The sequence below is a fragment of the Eumetopias jubatus genome, unplaced genomic scaffold, assembly GCF_037043125.1.
Source record: "Eumetopias jubatus isolate StellerSeaLion01/CBP00866 unplaced genomic scaffold, mEumJub1_p1.0 scaffold_16, whole genome shotgun sequence".
In the NCBI taxonomy this organism is placed as follows: Eukaryota; Metazoa; Chordata; class Mammalia; order Carnivora; family Otariidae; genus Eumetopias; species Eumetopias jubatus.
In genome coordinates this window covers 85,815,928-85,834,298 of record NW_028274822.1, presented here as the reverse complement: position 1 = coordinate 85,834,298, position 18,371 = coordinate 85,815,928, and the positions used below count along the sequence as shown (strand labels likewise).

General features: G+C 35.9%; 1 protein-coding gene across 2 annotated transcripts in view; it reads left to right on the top strand.

Moving 5' to 3' along the window:
- The window catches only part of IFT81 (intraflagellar transport 81), a 78,286-nt gene that overhangs the window by 21,364 nt on the left and 38,551 nt on the right, over positions 1-18,371 (top strand). For both annotated transcript variants that reach the window (XM_028116411.2, XM_028116410.2), the window contains one exon: positions 4,538-4,684. In XM_028116411.2, the coding sequence (XP_027972212.1) occupies positions 4,538-4,684 (147 nt within the window). The remainder of the gene's footprint in view (positions 1-4,537; positions 4,685-18,371) is intronic.

Genomic DNA, 18,371 nt, shown 5'->3' with positions numbered 1-18,371 from the left:
CCACAAATTAAGCTGGATACGTATATATGTTTATTTTTATTTTTAGGGATTACTATTTATTTACTTACTTTAGAGAGAGAGAGAGCATGCACTTGAGTAAGGGAAGGGGCAGAGGGAGAGGGAGAGAAAGAATCCTCAAACAGACTCCTCACTGAGTGCAGAGCCCAACCCAGGGCTCTATCCCAGGCCCCCAAGATTATGACCTGGGCTGAAATCCAGAGTTAGCCAATTAACCAACTAGGCCACCCAGGCACCCCTAGGGATTACTTTTTAGGGAATAATTTGTTTTATAATTATTTAAAATATTTACATGATTCCAAGTAAAATCTAAAAAATAAGAAATACTCGAAGAGGTTTCTAGCATCTACTCTGGTGCTGTCCACCCTAATCGTTCCTTCCCTCATAGGTAAATTTTAAAAATTTATACACTTTATTATCCCATTAAAAATAATAGTATATATACATAATAGATACAAAAATAATAGTATATGTACATTCATATATCTTCCTTCTTAGAGAAGGAAGAGCATATAATAATACACACCTTTATTTTCCATGCTTTTTAAGATTTTTTTTTTTAAGATTTTATTTATTTATTTGACACAGAGAGGAAGAGGGAGAGAGCAAGCACAAGCAGGGGGAGCAGCAGGCAGGGAAGAAGCAAGGCTCCCTGCTGAGCAAGGAGCCTGATGTGGGGCCCGACCCCAGGACCCTGGGATTATGACCTGAGCTGAAGGCAGACGCTTAACAGACTGAGTCACCCAGGCGCCCCGCTTTTTAAAATTCTTAATGATATGTGCTGGTGAATAGTAAAATAATCTTTATCCCTTTTTTTTTTTACAACTTTATTGAGATATAATTCACATACCATACAATTCACCTATATAAAATGCACAATTCAGTGATTTTCAGTATGTTTAGAGTTGTGCAACCATCACCACTATCAATTTTAGAACATTTTTATCATCTCAAAAAGAAATCCTTAACCCACTAGCAGTCACTTCCCATTTCCTTCCCAACCCTTAGCTCTAGGCAGCGAAACTGTCTATAGAATTGCCTGTCATGGACACTTCATACAAATGGAATCATACTATATGTGGTCCTTTGTGACTGGCTTCTTTCACTTAGCATAGCTTTTAAAGTTCATTCATGTTGTAGCATGAGTCAGTACTTCATTCTTTTTGTTATTGAATAATATTCCATTGTATGGCTAGATCAAAATTTTGTTTATTCATTTATCAGTTGATGGGCATTTGGGTTATTTCTAACTTTTGACTGTTATGAATAATGCTGCTATGAACTTTCTTATACGAGTGTTTGTATGAAAATATGTTTTCATTTCTCTTGAGTATATTCCTAGGAGTGGAATTGCTATTTCGTATGATAATTCTGTGTTTAACATTTTGAGGGAATGCCACTGTTTCCAAACCAGTCCCACCAACAGTGTATGAAGGTTTTGATTTCTCCACATCCTCGCCAACACTTGTTATTATCTGTTTTTTTTTTATTATAGCCATCTTAGTTGGTATGCTTATTCCTGTTCACAGTCACATAGTACCCCGTTGAGTGGGGTTCGTGCAGCCTGTCACCAGGTGGACATTTGGGTTGTTGCCTTTCTTTTGCTATTACAAATCATGCTTCAGTAGATAGCTTTTTGTTTATGTCTTTGCATATTTTTGCCGGTATTACCTTAAGGATATAGTCCCAGAGGTGAGATTGCTACATCAAAGGGTAAATGCATATGTAAGTTTGCTAGATATTGCCAAATTCCTCTCCATAGAGGTTGCAGCATTTCATGTTCCCACCTGCAGTGTAGGAGAGTGCCTGTTTCCTTGCTGCCTCCCAATAGAGTGTGTTGTTGAACTTTCAGAGTTTTGCCATCCTTGTAGATGAGACATCATATCCTGTGATAGTTTTAATTTTTATTTATCTTATTATAAACAAGGTTGAGCATCTTCTCACATGAGTAACAGTCATCTTAATTTCTTTTTCTGTGAATTGTCCCTTCATGTCTATATCCCCATTTTTCTCTAGAGTTGTTGGCCTTTTTTTCTTTATATATTAGAAAAATTTACTCTTGGGACACCTGGGTGGCTCAGTCAGATAAGCATCCGACTCTTGGTCTCAGCTCACACCTTGATCTCAGGGTCATGAGTTCAAGCCCCGTGTTGGGCTCTGTGCTGGGGGTGGAGCCTACTTCAAAAAAAGAAGAAAAAGAAGAAAAGAAATATTTACGCTTTGTCTTGTTTATAACTGTAACATTTTCCCCCAGTTTGGTATTTGCCTTTTTACTTTGTTTACAGTGTTATGTCACCATGGGAAAGTTCTTTATTTTTATGAAATCAAATTTAATAGTTTTTTCTCTTATTATTTCAGGGTTTTTTTGGTTTTTTTTTTTAAAGATTTTATTTACTTATTTGAGAGAGCGAGAATGAGAGAGAGAGAGAGAGAGCACATGAGAGGGGGGAGGGTCAGAGGGCGAAGCAGACTCCCCGCTGAGCAGGGAGCACGATGCGGGACTCAATCCCGGGATTCCAGGATCATGACCAGAGCTGAAGGCAGTCACTTAACCAACTGAGCCACCCAGGCGCCCATTATTTCAGGTTTTGAGGCATATTTAGGAACATTTTTCCATCTTACAAGTTATAGAGAAATTTACTCAAGTTTTCTTTTTGGACTTCTCTGTTTAATTTTTTATATTTAAATTCTCTGATCTATTTAGAATTGTTTTCTGGTGTATGCTATTTATTGTGTATAGCTATCCAATTATCTAATTGTCCCAATACCAGTTATTAAAAAGTCCATTTTTCCCTCTATGGATTTGAGATTCTGTTTTTTCTAATTTAAAAATGCTATTGGATTTATTTCTATATTTTCTATTTTTCCATTGGCTTGTCTGTTCAGGTACTCAACTTATTTACAGAAGCTTTATAATCAAGTTCAAATAACTGATAAAAGTAGCCACCTTCACCCCCAGTTGCTGTACTTTTTCAGGGTTTTCCTTACAATTCTTATTTATATGTTCTTTCAGTAAACTTTATTATCAACTTGTCCAGCTCTTGAAAAAAATAATTTTTTTTACTCCTTGGGTTTGCTTTTTATTTATCACCTACCTCCGAACTTACATCTTTATGATATTTGAGTCTTCCCATCTAAGAACATGTTATGTGTCTCCATTTGTTCAAGTTTATTTTTTGGTCTTTCAGGAGTGTTTGTTTTCCTCAACATTTTGGAACTTCTCTTGCTTACATATTTTATTTTATTTTTTGCTCTTATAATTGAGGGCTTTTTTTTCCTTATGTCTTCTTCCTGATTTGTCTATAAGTGCTATTGATTTGTTTACTGTAGTTTTCCCATAGATTCTCTTGGGTTTTTTAGGTATATAATCATATACTATGAAAATTCCAACTTCTCCTGTCAAATTCTTACGCTTCAGATTGCTTTCTTTCATCTAATGGTATGAGCAGATATCTTCAACATAATATTAAATTATTGTGGAGATAGTGGGCATTTTTACCTTGTTCCAGATTTAGTAGGAGATACTCTCATGTTTCTCTCTTAAATAAGATCCTGGTTTGGGCTGAGTTTTATATTTATTTTATCATGTTAAGGAAGTATAGCATTGATTCCTGTATGATTATGGTACTCTTATCATTCCTTCTCTCTCTCTCTCTCTCTTTTTTTTTTTTTGCTAGAATAATCCCATAGAGAGAAACATTCCTTCATCATCTGTCTTTCATTTTTTAAACAGAGAGAATAGACTTGTTTAAAGGGTTTGCATTAGAGATTTTCCCTCCCCTGTCAAATTTGTGTGAAGAAAATATTTGTACTATTTCACTTAAGAGGACAGTTTGACTAATGTTTTTCTTAAACTAGTACCGCCATGGTTCATTTAAGGAAATCCCCCAAGACTTGCTAAGTAATATAAAGTGCTGCATTCATGGCTAAGAGCAGCCATTTGGATTGTGTAAAACATTGGCCTAATTCTGGTGAGTCACATATTTGATTTTAAACCTGCACTTTATTTATTAGAATGCACCAAATAAAGTAGATGTTTTAATATTTCATTTTCAAAGTATGGATATTGAATTTAAGTAAGATAATCTGTGTTGTAGTTTTGAGAGTAAGACATTCTTGTTTTCTTTCAGTGAAAGGAAACCTACCATGCAGAAAAATAAAAGACTTAAGGAGAGCTTCTCTTTACTTACCTAGAAAGCATCTTCATTAATGTTTGAGTGTTATTTGACAATATTTTAATATTTTTATTACTACTCTATTTTGTTTCTCTGCTGATATAGCCTATATTTTCAGGGCTTTTGTCTTCCAAATGTTTTGGGGTTGATATTTAGTATACATTGCATACTCATATTAAACAGATAACTGATGATGACAGGTAGTAGGGCAAAGGATATTGGTTAGGAGAAGCCAACCTGATATTCAAAATTTCGCTTGGTAAATCTAAAAAATTTATCTTTCACAAGATAATAGAAAGTTGATTGTGTGTCTAACTTTACATTCATATTTAATGCTCAATTAGGCATCCATCATTTCTCGTAAAAAAGAAGCCAAAGCTGAGGAACTTCAGGAAGCAAAGGAGAAGTTAGCCAACCTAGAGAGAGAGGTGTCAGTGAAGACAAATCAGACCCGTGAATTTGATGGCACCGAAGTTTTGAAGGGAGATGAAGTAAGTTGAGGCGTCTAATGGGACAAGGATATAAATATTGTTTTTGTTTGAAAAATTCATGTTTTTTACTTTTTTGGTTTGAATATCAGTAATGGAAAGTTAATTTTATTTTGTAATACCTATTTATTTAAAACTGATAAGTCTTTGCAATAATATTAAGATATTCTTGCTTATAATGACATAGATCTTAGTGATTTTATGAGATAATGTTCCAAATTTTTACTTTTTAATTAAGCAAATTTATATTGGTTTTATTAATTATTAATATTAAATTATAAAAGTAAGGCAAAATGAGTAGGAACTAACAGATAAGACAAAAATTCATATTTGATAAATGTCATTCCAGAAAGGGTTGAGAAAATAATATCACTAAGTTACTCTGTCAGTAATGTGTATTTGGCCACTGGAACTGGCACCATTTAAATGATTTCATTGTAGATGCTTGTAAATTTTAAAAATACGACTCTATCTTGTGTTGCTGTATACTTAAATTTTTGAACAATGTTTTAACAGCTGTTATTTCATTTATCCTTCTGTCAGACTCGTGAGATTAGTAGGACAAGTAATATTGTCATTTGTGTATATGGCTAAACTTAAGCACCAAAAATATAATCCCCCATCTCATTTTCATAAAATTAGCTCAAGAAAGAATGAATAAATGAAGCAAAATATCTTGTCTTTAGTACAGTGCTTTTTTTTTTAAAGCAAATCAAGTGATAGGTGTTATTTTAATTCCCAATCATTGCCTGTACTTCACCACTTCTTATAGCTCATTTATTTTATATTAGCTTCTTTGCTACTAGGCCTCAGCAAAAGCTACTTCAAAAAGCTGCTCACATCCAAACTTCATTTTTGGCTTTGAATAGTTACCAAATTCATACTGTTACAAATTGGCAGTGAGCCTTTACTGTGCCAAACACAAGTGAGTTGTTCCCACGGTACCACTTTTCTCTGTGGTGTTTCTGATTGTAGCCTCCCAGTATGCTGTTAGCCTTCTGGGAAGTAGTAGATTTCAGCAGTCAGCATGTGACTGAAAAATTCCTTTGGCTTTTAACATCCACTTCCAGATTGCTTTAAGAGATGGGAATATTTTAAATGTTACTTGGAAGCTAACAGGGTGTGCTTTGTGACGTCCTTGCAATCCAGTGTGGGGGGGAGGTTAATTATGCAGTAATTTTGTTTTATAAGAGACCATGCTACCTCCTACCATTTTTGTCTTAAGAAAATGCTGCCCAATTGACGAGAAATATTAATTGCCGTGGTCACATTTGGCATGAATAGTGCAATGAATTTATAAATTCAGCATTAGATATTCTAGCTTCTATGCAGATGTGAGGGGGAAAGAACATGGTACCAACCTATTAAGTTTTATTTTTGATAAATTATAGTGAATAGGAGAAGTGTCTGATGACAGAAAAAGCATACTTTTTTTAAAGGGAAAAAAGATAACTTTGGAAATGATAAGGTCAACTTAATTTTTAAACAATATCTGGTCAGAAATTAGAACAAATCAAGTAAATCATTTGGCAGTTACTTAAAAGAACAGAAGGTATTGGGGAACATTAAGCATAATTTTGTAAAGAACAAATCTTGGTAGACCAGTTTTATTTTCCACTTTGATACAAAGTGATAGACCATATGGACAAAAGGGAGGAAGTTTGTTATACTTAAAATTATATAATATAGCTGGACTTCAGTGAGGTTTCATTTGGTATCACATGGTAATCACCAAAAAATCGTGTTTTTTGCCAACCATCTGTTAACACAGATGGTGAGAGGGTATCGAGTAGTAGCATGGCATTTAGAAAGAATAACTATACCAGGAGTCACAAATAAGAGAATGAGGAAGGGGGGCCTAACATTAATTGAGCACTTTTTATACAAGGCTCTGTGCTAGATGCCCTGCAAACACATACTTCTTTACTTCTTATATTCTTGTTACTGTTATTTCCATTTTACAATTGAGTGAAGCTCAGGGAAATATAGATGCACTTATAGGTAATAAGTGGCCAACCTGGAATCCAGGTCTTTCTCACATATTCCTGTTGACCTTGAGCAAATCACTTCTCCATCTATAAAATGGGGGTGATTGCTCTTCACTATCATTATGAAGAACACACGAAATAATGGATGTCAAAGCTTCCAAGAAACTGGAAGTTTCAGTCAACATATATCTGGCATCTGGAAGTCATCATTCCTATGGGCCTCATGTTACTTACTACATGTGTGAAAGACAGTATAGTGGAATGGTGAAGGGCACAGGCTCTAGAATTTGGTTGGTTGAGTGCATATCCTGAATTTGTCATCTTACCAGATGGGTAACCTTGGGCAGCTTCCGTAACCTCTTTGTGCTCAGCTGTAAAATGTGACTGTTATCACTGTATACCTCCTAGAATTATAATTGTACAGATGACAATTATACAATTTTTCAGTTAATACCTGAAAAGTTCTTAGAATAGCACGAGCACATGCTGAGTGCTCAGTGTTAGCTCTTGTTATTTTTATATTTTTGTCAGTCACTTGAATGAAGAATTTGAAAGCTAAGAATATAGTTTACAGCTTAAAACTTGAAATTAGTATTTTCTAAACTGGGTGCAATTCAGTAGAAATAAATATGAAATAGTTTTTGTTTATGGATACCTAATTTGCACGGACTCAAAATGGGATAACACTAATGATAGTCATTTTGGCTGCTATTCACTGAGCAGTTACTGTGTGCTCAATCTTTAAAAACATATCCTTGATGACGGTTGCACAATGATGTGAATATACTTAATGCCACAGAGCTGTACACTTAAAAATGGTTAAAAGGACACATTTTATACTATGTGTGTTTAACCACAATAAAACACACATGCAATATATCCTAATTCATCCTCTCAAACCTGTGAGGTAAATATTATCTCCATTTTGTGATTGGGGAAATAGGCTTAGAGAAATTTAAGTAACTTGCCTAAAGTCACAGTTAGTGAGTTGCAGAGTAAGGATTTGAACTCAGGTCTGACAGTCACTGACTGTTAGCTTGCTAGAATATGTGCTGCCGAAGCAAGCACACTGTTAGCTTGCTAGAAACTACGACAGCCATTTGTTTGGATGTAAACCTTCGTTCCTTGATTATCCCTATGTGGTTGGTTGATTAATCTTTTCTTGGAAAAATTTAGGAATGTGACTGTGTTAATACTACACATTTAGTAATTTATATTCCTTTGTCATTTTCTTTTTAGAGGTCAGCTAGCAGTTTTTAAAGTTCGGTATTGAAGTATGCATTTTGATGCTTCCTACTGCTGTTAAAGTTAATATTCCAGATGTTACATTTCGTCTGAGAATTTTAGCTCTTCTGTTTGCAGATGACAAGTGCATTTGTTCTTCACTAGACTTTTTCATTAGTATTCCCTGGATGTTTCTTATTAATAAAAGATAAAGTGTCTAAAAATGCTCCTCTTTTTCATTGTACTTTGGTTATCACTTGAACATTTTATTTTCATTGTATTGCCTTGCTTAATTATGGCAGTAGGCACAGGAATGTGTTTATCTCTTATTGTACCAGACTTCTGACACGGGTAGGAATTTCTTAAACTGTTGAAATTATCTTCTCAGTGGTAGAGATTTTCTTATCAGTCTAGTCTATCTTGATTTCTTTCTTTTCACACCAGTATTTGGTAGGTGATAAGAAGGTTAAATTTAGACACTATAGTCTCTTAACATAACTAAAAATTGATGATAATGAATGTCTGTTGTTTTTTTTTTAAGATTTTTTTTTATTTATTTGAGAGAGAGAATGAGAGATAGAGAGCACGAGAGGGAAGAGGGTCAGAGGGAGAAGCAGACTCCCTGCTGAGTAGGGAGCCTGATGTGGGACTTGATCCCGGGACTCCAGGATCATGACCTGAGCCGAAGGCAGTTGCTTAACCAACTGAGCCACCCAGGCGCCCAGAATGTCTGTTTTTTTATATCTTGAGGTTTTTTATATCGGATTTTAGTATGTAATAACTAGATATAGGGACGCCTGGGTGGCTCAGTAAGCGACTGCCTTTGGCTCAGGTCATGATCCCACGGTCCTGGGATTGAGCCCAGAATTGAGCCCCACATTGGGCTCCCTGTTTAGGGGGGAGCCTGCTTCTCTCTTTCCCTCTGCTGCTCCCCCTGCTTGTGCTCTCTCTGTCTGTGTCAAATTAATTAATTAATTAATTTAAAAAAAAACCCAAGTATAAATCTAGTTGAATTGATATTCTCAAAGAATTTTGAATGCTGTCATCTCTGAAAGCAGTTACCCAAAAATGCCATGAAGCTTTGTCCTTGATACCAACCTGTTTATTATTCTTATCAATAATTTAGATTAATTAATAGTTAATGTTTATTATGCAGGTACAATGTGCCAGACATCATCCTAGGCTTATTATATACATTATCTTATTTATTTCATTGAACAACTCTAAGAGATAGTTATGATCATTATTCCTAGTTTGTACAGATATGGGAACTAAGGCACATGGAGGATATGTGATAACTTACCCAAGATCACGTGGCTAGTAAGTAGTAGTACCATGATTGGAATTGAGGTGGTCTCCCTCCAGAACCCTTAATAATTTTCACATGACAGGAAGCTAGAAGGAATAGTCAGCCTGAGAGAGATGATAGAATTAGGGTTCAAAGTCATTTTGGGAGGCAGGAGCTTTGTGCTAAAACAAACAAAATGCCATTAACAGGATTATGAATACAATGTTGTAGAATTTGAGTTTTGTCTGCCATCTCAACATACCACCCATGAGTAATGCAGCATTAGAAAACAAATTATTATACTCTATTAATAAAAATGTAATATTCTATTTATGGTGAAATGGTGAAATTATGCCTGGAATACTATTTTACATTTTTGGCATATATTTTAAGAAGGACATAGTCAAGGCAGAGTCCAGATGAAGGTAACCAAAATGGATGAAAGTCTGGCAATTTTCATAGAAAGAATTGATTAGGTATTAACTGAGAACAAAAAAAAGGCATAATAGAATTGCACTTAAATTTCAAAAGGATTATAGAAAGGATGGTGTGCATAAAAAGAGTTAACATAGCAGGCCTGAAACTGCTATTCTTAGAAAATCTTGTTTGCAAGATTGGCCCTTGGCTGGCATCTAGGAACTTGGAATTTAGAAAGATTCCCTCCACTCCCTGATAAGAATTGCTCACTGTGCCTAAACTGTATATACAAAGAATGTGGTTTATTTTGAACACCTGCTTTCCTTCTCAGAGCCTGAACTTTGGTAAGGGCTAGACAGCGAGTATGCCTCCGTGACCAGACCAAATGCCTGGGTGCTGAGTCTCTAATGAACTTACCTGGTTGGCAGCATTTCATGCATATTGTTATAACTCACTGCTGGAGGAATTAAGGGAGAAGACTCTTGGAAGCTTGCCCCTGGTTTCCTCTGGATTTCACCTCATGTGCCTTTTCCCTTTGCTGGTTTTGCTTTTATGTTTTCATTGTAATAAATCATTGCCAAGAGTATGACTATATGCTGAGTTCTGTGAGTCCTCCTAGCAAATCATTGAACCTGGGGATGGTCTTGGGGACCCCTGATACAGATGGATTAGTATTCTTCTTATTTGTTTGACAGAAGGCAGAATTAGGACCAATGGTGAGAAAGAAATATTTGATTGGCTATAAGGGAAAATTTCTACAACTTAAGCTTTCTTCAGTAGTGAGGCAGGCTGCTTTGGTGAAGTAGAGTGCTCCACCATTTAAAATATTATGACAGAAGCTGGATGAGGGACATTTTAGAAGTAATGTGTGCATTTAGTAGAAAAAAAGATTGGACTGGATCAATGTTTTGGATTTTTTTTAATCTTAAAAAATATGATTATACAAGTAATACCTGAATGTGTTCTTGTGGTGTGTAAATCAAACAACACACATAAAGTAAAAGTCTTCCTTGACTACCTCCCACCCCCAATCTGAGTCCCTCAGTCCCTTTACCAGAGAGAACCACTGCTTCCAGTTTTGTGTATCCTTTCAGCCCTTTCTCTAAGGATAGACATAGATAATACTGTTTTGTGGGTTTTTAAAAATATAAATGGTTTTATACTGTGTTTATTGTACAACTTGCTTTTAATAAAAAGTTTTGGAGATTTTTCCATGTCAGTAAATGAGGAGGTTAAGAGAATTCTGTGGAGGTTAAAAGAATCAGCTCTGGAGCCAGAACACCTGTGTGCAGATCTCTGCTCTGCCACCCAGCAGCTTTTCAGCCTCAACGTGTTACCGAACTCCTCCGTGCCTCAGTTTCCTTGTCTATAAAGTGGTGTAACTGCTGTGGAAAACAGTATGACAATTCTTCAAAAGTCAAACACAGAATTACCATATGACCCAAAAATTCCCCTCCTAGGTTAGAATCCTCACGTGGTTTTCTCTTAGGACTTTCTAAATGCAAATTATTGCAGTTATTCTAAGTTATGATAACTTGAATTATTTGGACAAGATTTTAAGTATTAAAATAAGTGACCTTAGTTTTCCATAATTTGGAGTGCTTTTAAAATGTTTGCATAGAATTACCTAACTTTACGCAGGATTCAGTGTAAAAAGGGACATAAAAACAGTATTATAGCAAAGTATAAGTTAATGGTCATACATTTGACTCTGAGTTGTTGTAAAAGATTGCTGTAGTCAGTATGATGTTTTTAAGATAATGTAATGAACTTAATTAAGGAGCATGTCTTCCAGAATAATACCCCTGTTATTTTTCCCTAGCTCACACTCCATGACCCTGAAATGTACTGCCATAGCACTCTGTTCCTGTGTGTTGTAACATACAACACACTTAAGAACACTTGTTCCGTTTCTGCTTCCCCTAAGAAAGCAGTAAGCTCCACGGCAGCAGGGGCTTATCTCTTGCTCACCATCATTTACTTTAATACCTGGCATGTAACAGGCACTTAGTAAATGTGTGGAAATCTGAAAGTATATAATGTAATCTAGATATATGTATGTTTTTCATCAGAAAAGTGATAATATTAAAAATGTCTTGGCACTTCTTTGTAGGCTTCAGTTGATAGGAAAAATTACTTATATTAACTCTTTGTCTTAACCATAGTTGTATATTTCATTGTATAAAGTTTTTTTATTTTTTTTAATTTTTTTTAAAGCTTTTATTTATTTTTTAGAGAGAGAGAGAGTGTGTGTGTGTATGTGGCTGGCAGTGGGAAAAGCAGGCTCCCCAATGACCAAGGAGCCCGATTTGGGACTCAATCCCAGGACCCTGGGATCATGACCTGAGCTGAAGGCAGACGCTTAACGGACTGAGCCACCCAGTCATCCTAGATAAAGTTGTTTTTAGATACCTGACCACAAACCTAAATTTGCCATTTAAACTGTTAGCCTCCATTAATTCTTTGGTAAGTACAAATTTTGCTATTTCATAGGTGGCAATCTGAGTGTGATGACTATCTCTCTTAATGGAAGGGCAAAGAAGAGAGTCTGTGCCTCTTGTAGTAGTCCCACATAGCTACTGATCTTTCCCATCTTAGTCATCTTGATATCTCTGAATCTCTGCTTTAACTATTTGAAAAAGCAAAGAAAAAATCAGCCCTGATGATGCAATGCTGGTACCCTTCCTAGAGTTGTCATTCAAATGAATGCATGCCTTTTGGTTCTGAACTTTTTTTAAAGATTTATTTATTTATTTTAGAGGGTCCACGGGAGGGGCAGAGGGAGAAAATCTCAAGCAGACTCCCGGCCGAGGGTGGAGCCGGATGCAGGGCTCCATCCCATCACCCATGAGATCACGACCTGATCTGAAACCAAAATCAGTCACTCAACTGACTGAGCCACCAAGGCGCCCCAGGGTCTGAACTTTTTTATAGTAACAAATGAACCTCTGGTTAAGGTTCTGTTGGAACCTTAACCTTTCATGTATTGAAGGTCACTCCTGGTTAATGGTGTATGAGTATAGAGCCCATTATATTTTGTTCCCTAACCATTGCAAGAAGCTCACTTGTTTTGCAGTTATGACTGCTTTAAAAATGTGCTTGGTCAAATAATGTTTATAAGAAGTTTTAGAGAGATCCCACCAATTCATTCTACAGCTACCGATAGAAATCCTAGAGCTAAATTGCAAAGATTATGAAATCTTCTTTAAATACTTCAAAGAGAAGCACAGTGAAGAAAAGGGAATCCTGGCAAGGTTTGCTGCAGCTGTCAGATCCCGAAAAATTAGGAATCAAATTTTGACACTTGTAATTGAATCATCCACCCTTCTAAGTGAGCCCAGGCAAACCTGTGATATTTTTAGAACCTTTCAAGTCACATTACACTCTTTAGAGTTCATAGCAGGACCCGAGGGCCCTAAAATTTCCCAAGAGATAGAACAAAACAGAATCAAATAAGTCTGGCTCAATTCACTGTGATAGAAGTAGTATATTATGCATGCAATCTAGCTAATGCCACAGTTGCAACCCAAAATTTGAAAACTTTTCATAGCAAAATGTTTTGAGAGTTAACTGCTTGGACAGCAGTTGAAAAATCCATTATGTCTAATATAGTAACAGCTGTGTAGTGGTGATTTGATTTATAATAGAAGCATAGAGACCTTGATGGTGTGATTAACTGTGTTTCACAGATGGATGTTCCTGTGCCACAAGTTTCATTTAAGACATATGATAAGCATATAATAAGCAAGTTTCATTTAAGACCTATAATAAGACATATAATAAGCAATATATATGCTGGTATATATACTCTCTCAAAAGAATTAGCAATTAACTATCCACTACCATTTATAGGTAATTACATTGCTTATGCTTGGATTGGTAAAATTTTCTAATTTATTTTTTAATTTTTTAAAAAGATCTATTTATTTATTTGAGAGAGATTGCAAGTGAGCACAGGGGGGAGGGGCAGAGGGAGAGAGAATCTCAAGCCGACTCCACGCTGAGTGTGGACCCCCGGTGGCAGGGGGTTGATCCCAGGACCCTGAGATCATGACCTGAGCTGAAATCAAGAGTCAGACACTTAACCGACTGAGCCACTCAGGCGCCCCCAAATTTTCTAATTTAAAGCTAAAAACCTAATACTAACAGGTTGCAAAAGTTTAGAATTCTATTTGTATGTGTGTCTGTGTTGGCACTAGTTATGATGGGTGATTTGAAGACTATCATTTTAACAGAAAACAAAGATTGCTTTGAAACATTTTTTCTTGCCTTAAAACAAATATCTGAGACCAGACTTCAGGGAGTCCAAATGATTTATTCAGCATAACATGAAAAGACAGTCTCTTCGGGTTTTCTACAAGTCTGAATTCAGACAAAATAGAAGACACTGACAAATGGGTGAAAAATTCGTGATCATTGGGCTTGTTCATGCTACTCTTGAACAGTTGGTGTTACCTAATGTGACACCTAACTCTCTTGGACCTTTTTCTGTAGTTTTCCATGCTTAAAAATCATTTGATGAAGTAACTGACAAAGATGTGATTTAATTAAGAAATGGAAAATAGCATGCATATTGGACTAACAGGATTTGAGGACAAAAGTACTCATTCTAGTCCAGTTTTTCCAACTTGCTGAAATTTGGTGAGTTGTATTAATTTCTCTATAGGTTTCCTTTTCTGTAAAAGGGAAATAGTGTTTTTTCAAAAAATAGATTTTTGTGGTTCTTGACCATATGAAGTATTTATTATATGGTTGTCTTGTAAGGTCCTCACAGCTAATTACTGTGAAAATAGTTTTCATGCCAGATACTGAGGTGGAAAATTTGCAGCAGGAGCAGAGAGATGCTTGTTTCTGCATAAATATCCAGATTGACACCTGGAATCTAATAATGCTTTTGAGTTCCAGATAAGCTTGAAAAGCATTTGTAAATGGTTATATACTTAAGGAAATAAGCTGCTTTGTCCATTTAAAAAGCTAGCCCAGATTTTGATCATTACTATTAAAAGTTCTAAGACATATTAAATGGTAAAAAGAGAAATAACATCTGGCAAATTCCATTTTGATCACCAAGGAATCTGTAAAATTAGTCCTGAAGCTAGAAGCTAGCTCTAGAAAGCTTTAATCTTACTGATCTCAGCATTTAAAATGATGGCTGTTCTTCATAAGTGACAAATTTAGGTAACAAATGTATATTGGTCCAAATGATTAGTAATAGCTGCTATAATGGACCTTCCTGCACAGTGGCAAGCTTTCTAGTTCACTTTAATGACAAATTTGCTTTATTAACCTGCTATAGTGAACTATAGAAAGCTTTTCCTTAATGTTCCACGAGTTTGTTGCTTATCTCCTATGCCAGAGTTCCTTTAAAAATTATTTTAAAAATATTCTTAAATTAAGTATTTAAAAAATAAATCCCAAAAAATTCACTCATAACTCTATCCGCCCAATACAACAGCTATTTTTATTTCTTAATTCTCTCCCAATCTTGGCTTATAAATATATATATATATTCAAAATTTTTACATAGTTGTACTGAGAGTATATAGATTTGTAATTGCTTACAGTAGTAATTATTCTATTTTTTTAAGATTTTTTTTAAATTTATATGAGAGAGAGAGAGAGAAACAGCATGAGAGGGGAGAGGATCAGAGGGAGAAGCAGGCTCCCCGCTGAGCTGGGAGCCTGATGTGGGACTCAATCCCAGGAGTCCAGGATCGTGACCTGAGCCAAAGGCAGTCGCTTAACCAACTGAGTCACCCAGGTGCACTAATTATTCTATTTTAGTTCTAAAGAGCATCCATCACACCTAGATTTTTACTTTTCTGCCTAATTACTTGACATTTCTTTATTTCTTTACTATTTAGAAGAAACAGTTATCATCTCTTATTTTCTAGGTACTCCTTAACTATATTCAAACAGAATGACAGACATTATTAATCATTATCCATTATTCAATTTTTATAGAATTTTAGTATATTTTATAAATCTTATTTAAAAACTACCTAGTTTTGGGTGCCTGGGTGGCTCAGTTGGTTAAGCGACTGCCTTCGGCTCAGGTCATGATCCCGGGATCGAGTCCCACATCGGGCTCCCTGCTCAGTAAGGGAGCCTGCTTCTCCCTCTAACCCTCCCCCCTCTCATGTACTCTCTCTCTCTCATTCTCTCTCTCAAATAAATAAATAAATCTTTTAAAAAAAAACAAAAACTACCTAGTTTTATTTTAGACAAATAATCATTCATTTTATAATGGTAACATTGTATATTTTGATCCTCAGAGGTTCTAAAAACCCTTTACATGGTAATAAAGTATTTTCAAGAATTGGCTACTATATGAAGACAAAACAGTAATTGCCTAAGGTCACTTTAAGTGGTGGAGCCAGGATTTGAAATTACATTGCTCTGACTCCAAAGCCTGTGATCTTAACACCTCTCTGAACTGCTTCTGTGACCTTGTTGTACTGCTCCTAGGACTTTAATGATTAAGTCCTAAATGAAATTATTTGTGACTTTTTGCTCATATAAATTGTTACAACATGGAATTATGAGTGAATTTGATTTTTAATACTCAAAGTCTATTCAAAATAAAATCTATCAGCTGTTAGGTTTTTGTTGGTGATGGGCTTTCTTTGAGGTGGGTTGTACTTTTAATTATACTTTTTTAAGATTGATACAAATATGTAGTTTAAAATAGTACTACAAAGCTTATAATGAAAATAATGATCCCTTTCACATTCCCAAGTCATGCTTCCTTGAGGCAATCTCTCTTAATGCCTTTGGTTGTTTCTTGTAGTATTTACTTCTACATTTCTAAATAGCATGTTTGTGCTGAAACTTAAAATTTTTTTTTCCATTTTGGATATACTACCGTAGGAAATGAGGATTTAGCCTACACTTCTCATTCCCTGTCTACCCCCATACCCGTTCTTCCATTCATTAGAGCCTCCCTATGATAATTTTTTTTAAGATTTTGTTTATTTATTTGACAGAGAGAGACACAGCAAGAGAGGGAACACAAGCAGGGGGAGTGGGAGAGGGAGAAGCAGGCTTCCCGCTGAGCAGGGAGCCCGATGCGGGGCTTGATCCCAGGACCCTGGGATCATGACCTGAGCCGAAGGCAGACGCTTAATGACTGAGCCACCCAGGCGCCCTCATTATGATAATTGTAGAAACACAGTTTACAGCTGAGCCACATAGTATACTATGATTACATATCCTTGTAGTCTTGTACACTTGTACACTGTAAAAAAAATTAATACTGACCTAATTTTTTTGTTTTTGTTTGGTTAGTTTTTTCATGTACCTATCACCCACTCAGCTCCAGACCTTCTGATAGAACTGTACAATTTATCTTAATATGGCATATGTTCATACACAGTAATCTGTTAATTATATTTTGTAAACGTTAGGTGTATTCTTTTTGGAGTCCCTCTCATTTTTCTGTTCCAGTTGGAAGATTTATATCTAGACTTGCTGTGAACCGTAGGCTTGTTGTAAACTGTAATCTGGGGCTTCATAGTCATCATCCTGGAATTTCTTTAACCATTCTCCTGTTTTGGATCCCCTGCTTTTCACATCCCAAGTCTTCTTTCTTGGTTTATTTCCTTGTTGTAATAGAGAATGTTCCTGAAGAGGGACTTAGAAGGTACATTTTTGAGAATCTTGCTTGTGTGAAACTGTCTTTATTCCATCTTCTTTATTCCATCTGTCTTTATTCCATCTTGTCTTTACTCCATTCCATACATGATTGATAGTTTGATGGAATGGTGAATTCTGGTTGAAAATCTTTTTCTTTTTTTTTTTAAGATTTTATTTATTTATTTGACAGAGACAGAGACAGCGAGAGCAGGAACACAAGCAGGGGGAGTGGAAGAGGGAGAAACAGGCTTCCTGCCGAGCAGGGAGCCCAATGTGGGACTCGATCCCAGCACCCTGGGATCTCGATCTGAGTGGAAGGCAGACGCTTAACGACTGAGCCACCCAGGTGCCCGAAAATCTTTTTCCCTGAGAATTTTGAAGACATTGTTCTTTTGTCTTCTAGTGTTCAGTGTTGCTGTCTGAGGCTGTTTTAATTCCCGGTCCTTTGATGTGACCTTTTATTGTTACTATTGTTATTTTACCTCTTCTTGAAACTTTTGGGATTTTCTCTTTACCTCTGATTTTCTAAATTTTTAAGGTTATGGGCTTAAATAATCTTTTCTTCTTTCATTGAGCTGGGAATTCTATTGGTCCTTTCAATTTAGAATCTTATTTTATATCCTTCAGTTCTGGGAGATTTTCTTGTATTATTTCTACTCTTTAAAAAAAATTCCGGGAGTGCCTGGGTGGCTGTCAGTTAGGCATCTGCCTTCGGTTCAGGTCACGATCCCAGGGTCCTAGGATGGAGCTCTGAGTCTGGCTCTCTGCTCAGCAGGGAGCCTACTTCTCCCTCTCCCTCTGCCTGCTGCTCCCCCTGCTTTTACACTCTCTCTTTTTCTCTCTGTCAAATAAATAAATAAAATCTTTCTTTTTAAATTCTCTTCTTCTGGAACTCATTGGTTAGATTTGGGACCTTCTATATTGATTCCTTAATGTTTATTTAATTTTCAAAATGGTTTATTTTTAAAAATGTGTTAAGTAAAAGTAGGTGACAATGTGTTTGTGTGTGTGTGTGTGTGTGTGTATCATATGTGAAGAGTAAAGAACAATGAGATCATGAACATATACTTAGCACTCAGCTTAGAAAAAGAAACTTTGAGGTTCTCTGTGTGCCTCTCCTTTATCCTATTTGATTTCC